This window comes from Silurus meridionalis, chromosome 24 (genome assembly GCF_014805685.1).
Source record: "Silurus meridionalis isolate SWU-2019-XX chromosome 24, ASM1480568v1, whole genome shotgun sequence".
In the NCBI taxonomy this organism is placed as follows: Eukaryota; Metazoa; Chordata; class Actinopteri; order Siluriformes; family Siluridae; genus Silurus; species Silurus meridionalis.
This window is the reverse complement of record NC_060907.1, coordinates 21,128,007-21,133,006: the sequence shown is the minus strand read 5'-3', so window position 1 is coordinate 21,133,006 and position 5,000 is coordinate 21,128,007. Positions and strand designations below refer to the sequence as shown.

The 5,000-nt window shown below is 44.4% G+C and overlaps 1 protein-coding gene across 2 annotated transcripts in view; it reads left to right on the top strand.

Moving 5' to 3' along the window:
* Positions 1–5,000, top strand: part of fga (fibrinogen alpha chain) — an 11,610-nt gene that overhangs the window by 1,725 nt on the left and 4,885 nt on the right. For both annotated transcript variants that reach the window (XM_046837056.1, XM_046837057.1), the window contains exons 5-6: positions 2,538–3,462; positions 4,904–5,000. The exon at positions 4,904–5,000 is cut by the window's right edge and continues 4 nt beyond it. In XM_046837056.1, the coding sequence (XP_046693012.1) occupies positions 2,538–3,462; positions 4,904–5,000 (1,022 nt within the window). The remainder of the gene's footprint in view (positions 1–2,537; positions 3,463–4,903) is intronic.

The window sequence follows — 5,000 nt, the reverse complement described above, 5'->3', positions numbered from 1 at the left end:
GAAAATCCTGCATTTATTACTGAGCTCATTAAAATATCCAGTGTGCTGCAATAAACCGAGCAAACCTGCTGACCAACCTTCTGACTCTACCTACTCTACTACCCCTACTGACTCTACTACCCCTACTAATCCTACTACCCCTACTGACTCTACTACCCCTACTGACTCTACTACCCCTACTAATCCTACTACCCCTACTGACTCTACTACCCCTACTAATCCTACTACCCCTATTGACTCTACTACCCCTACTAATCCTACTACCCCTACTGACTCTACTACCCCTACTAATCCTACTACCCCTACTGACTCTACTACGCCTACTAATCCTACTACCCCTACTGACTCTACTACCCCTACTAATCCTACCACCCCTACTGACTCTACTACCTACTGACTCTACTACCCCTACTAATCCTACTACCCCTACTGACTCTACTACCCCTACTAATCCTACCACCCCTACTGACTCTACTACCTCTACTGACTCTACTACCCCTACTAATCCTACTACCCCTACTGACTCTACTACCCCTAATAATTCTACTACCCCTACTACCCCTACTAATCCTACTAACCCTACTGACTCTACTACCCCTACTAATCCTACTACCTCTACCAATCCTACTACCCCTACTGACTCTACTACCCCTACTAATCCTACTACCCCTACTACCCCTACTGACTCGGACTACCTGCATTGACTTTACTACCCCTACTAACCCTATGAACTCTACTACCCTTACTGACTCTACTACCCCTAATGACTCTATTACCCTACTACCCCTACTAATTCTACTACTCCTACTGACTCTACAACCCCTACTTACTCTACCACCTCTACTGAATCTACTACCCCTACTAACCCTATGAACTCTACTAACCCTATGATCTCTACTACCCCTAATGACTCTACTACCCCTACTAATCTTACTAACCCTACTGACTCTACTACCCCTACTACCCCTACTAATCCTACTACCCCTGGTGCCTCTACTATCCCTACTACCACTACTTCTCCTACTAATCCTACTTACCCCACTGACTCTACTACTCCTACTAATCCTACTACCCCTACTGGCTCTACTACCCCTAATAATTCTACTACCCCTACTGACTCTACCACCTCTACTAATCCTTCTAACCCTACAGACTCTTCTGTCTCAACTCAATCTACTGAAACCACAAACCCCATTATTAATAAAGTGGGATCTGTGTCTGATCTAATGATCTGTATGTGATCTCTGTGTAATCTGATCATCTGTGTGTAATCTGATAATCTGTGTGTGGTCTGATGATCTGTGTGTGGTCTGATGATCTGTGTGTGATCTGTGTGTGATCTGTGTGTGATCTGATGATCTGTGTGTGGTCTAATGATCTGATGATCTGTGTGTGATCTGATGATCTGTGTGTGGTCTGATGATCTGTGTGTGATCTGTGTGTGATCGGATGATCTGTGTGTGATCTGATAATCTGTGTGTGGTCTGATGATCTGTGTGTAATCTGATCATCTGTGTGTAATCTGATAATCTGTGTGTGGTCTGATGATCTGTGTGTGGTCTGACGATCTGTGTGTGATCTGTGTGTGATCTGTGTGTGATCTGATGATCTGTGTGTGGTCTAATGATCTGATGATCTGTGTGTGATCTGATGATCTGTGTGTGGTCTGATGATCTGTGTGTGATCTGTGTGTGATCTGATGATCTGTGTGTGATCTGATGATCTGTGTGATCTGTGTGTAATCTGATGATCTGTGTGTGGTCTGATGATCTGTGTGTGATCTGATGATCTGTGTGTGATCTGTGTGTGATCTGATGATATGTGTGTGGTCTGATGATCTGTGTGTAATCTGATGATCTGTGTGTGGTCTGATGATCTGTGTGCGATCTGTGTGTGATCTGATGATATGTGTGTGGTCTGATGATCTGTGTGCGATCTGATGATCTGTGTGTGATCTGATGATCTGTGTGTGATCTGATGATCTGTGTGTGATCTGATGATATGTGTGTGGTCTGATGATCTGTGTGTGATCTGATGATCTGTGTGTGATCTGTGCCGCAAATGTGTGATCTGATGATCTGTGTGTGATCTGTGTGTGATCTGATGATCTGTGTGTGATCTGATGCTCTGTGTGTGGTCTGATGATCTGTGTGTGATCTGATAATCTGTGTGTGATCTGATGATCTGTGTGTGGTCTGATGAGCTGTGTGTGATCTGATGATCTGTGTGTGATCTGATGAGCTGTGTGTGATCTGATGATCTGTGTGTGATCTGATGATCTGTGTGTGATCTGTGTGTGATCTGATGATCTGTGTGTGGCCTGATGATCTGTGTGTGGTCTGATGATCTGTGTGTGATCTGTGTGTGATCTGATGATCTGTGTGTGATCTGAAGATCTGTGTGTGGTCTGATGATCTGTGTGTGATTTGTGTGTGATCTGATGATCTGTGTGTGATTTGTGTGTGATCTGATGATTTGTATGTGATCTGATGATGGTGTTCTCTAACACACTCTCTTTCTCTCAACTCTTGGTTCAGGTTGACATTGACATGAAGCTGCGCAGTTGTAAAGGTTCCTGTGCCAGCTACGTGGACTTCTCTGTGGAAAAGGAAGGATTTGAAGCTCTGGAAAAGCAGCTGGACCGCTTAGATACCTTGCAAGTGCAGAGTGTTGAGACTGTCAGTTCTCTAAAGGTACTGAAGAGCAGAGTGCTAAAGGATGTAGAAGTACCATCCATCTACAAGTCTTCAACCACTGGAACAGAAAGAGCTGCACAGAGGAAGACCTTCTTCACTGACGTGGACCAAATGCAGCTCTCTCTGGAGGCCGAGGGCTCCACGGCAGAAACTGCTGCCACCGTCAGCAAGGTCAGCACAGGTACGAGCCAATCTGCACCTATCATCTCCACCACACGCACTAGCAGCCAAACCCTCAGCTGCACCCAGACAGTGCGCAAAGTCACAATAAACACCAAGGATGGAGTTCAGGAAAAGTATGAGACGGTGAGCAGTGGGCCAGGGTGTGACACCATCGGGAAACTCGGCCTTTCTCAAAAAGATCTGCTGAGTGCAGCTAAAGATGGCAAAGAACTCACTGCTGATGGCTTCACAGTCAAAGTAACTGGTGGACATTCAAAATCCATCACCAACCTCAACCATGGGGATGGAGATCTCGGTGGGTTTGAAGGAGACTTCTTTAAGGCACTGGGTTCTACTGGACAGGATCGTAAGTTCTCCACATCCTTTACCTCCTCCTCTTCCTCCTCCTCAAAATCCATCACTTCTGGTGGAACCAAAGGTTTTCACTTAGACACAAAGTCCATCACAGCCACTTCCTCACCTTTTGATGGAGGTGAAGACCTTGGCGCGTTCTTCGGAGGAGACATCGAAGATGATGTTCCTGATCTACATGCTCGCAGCCTGAAATCCCGTGACGAACGCAAAGCAGATTTTATCGGCGGAGGTACACTCGAGTGACCTTAACTCACCTCTAACCCCAAAAGTGAACCATTTTATAGCAATAAAAATCAGATCTTATTAACCTGTAACGGAATTTGTGTTCCATTAACTTAAATATCTCCTGATGTTGGATATGTAACTGGAATGACGTCGTAATCTCTGTGTTTTAAACAATTCTAAAAGTTGTGTATTGTGGTAATGAAAGCATCGGGTTCTCCTAATAATTACTGAGGGAATGAAAGCAGTTGCAGCGTTTGCCCTAATCAGCAGATCTCTCCTTTCAGATTGTGTTGATATCCAGCAGAAGCACAGCCGGGGCGGTCAGAGCGGATTGTTCAGAGTAAAGCCGGCCGGGTCCGAGGAGGTAGTGGAGGTTTACTGTGACCAGGCTACTGGTTTGGGGGGCTGGATTCTGATCCAGCAGAGGGAGGACGGATCCGTTAACTTTAACCGCACCTGGAATGAGTATCGAGTTGGGTTTGGAAAAATAGACAAGCACGGAAAGGGCGAGTTTTGGATCGGGAACCACGTCTTACATCTCCTCACTCAGAAAAAAAGTGTTCTGAGGGTGGAGCTGGAAGACTGGGCAGGTAACGAGGTGTACGCAGAGTATAACGTCCAGGTGGCCTCAGAGAAGGAGGGATTCCAGCTTAGTCTATCGTCTTACACAGGGGATGCAGGAGATGCTCTGGTGCAGGGGGTAGCTAACATGGGTTCCTTCCTTTCACATGCTGGAATGAAGTTCAGCACGTTTGATAGAGATAATGACAAGTGGGAGAAGAACTGTGCTGAGATGTATGGAGGTGGATGGTGGTATAATAATTGCCAGTCTGCTAACCTGAATGGGGTTTATTACACGGGAGGGAAATACGATCCTGCAGGCCAAAGTCCATACGAAGTGGAAAATGGAGTGGTGTGGCTGCCATTTAAAGCTGCAGATTATTCCCTTCAATCGGTCAGGATGAAGATCAGCCCTGTCTGAACCGTCACACAAACACAAAGAGCTTCAGGAGAGATGGAAATAATGAGAGTAAATCAGTAGATTACATTCAGCACTCAGGAGTCAAATACTGAACCATTCAATGATTCTTTCAATAAAACTCATGTGTTCACTTCATTTCCTGTCTTTTCTTTATTTATACACATCACTGCAACACTGTTCATCATCATCATCATTATTATTATTACTGTCTGAAAGATGCTCAATAATACCATAATCAAATCGTTCACTGAGGAGATTCTTCTACACTGATAATGGAAATAAAAATGAAGGTCATATATATATATATATATATGTATAATAAATCCAAATCAACAATATATATAAATTTACATTTCAAGGAAAAAATCTGACATAAAATGTATAATATTTCTAAGACCATCAATAAACTCCACACAGAATCCTTCAGTTTTTTACATGAAAGTTTGTGTTGTGTGTGTTTCAGTGTGTGAATCAGTTGGATTTCAAAAACGACACACTCCATACACACACTCGAGACTACAGTGTGGAGTGAACACACACCGGATGTGCAGTGACGAGGA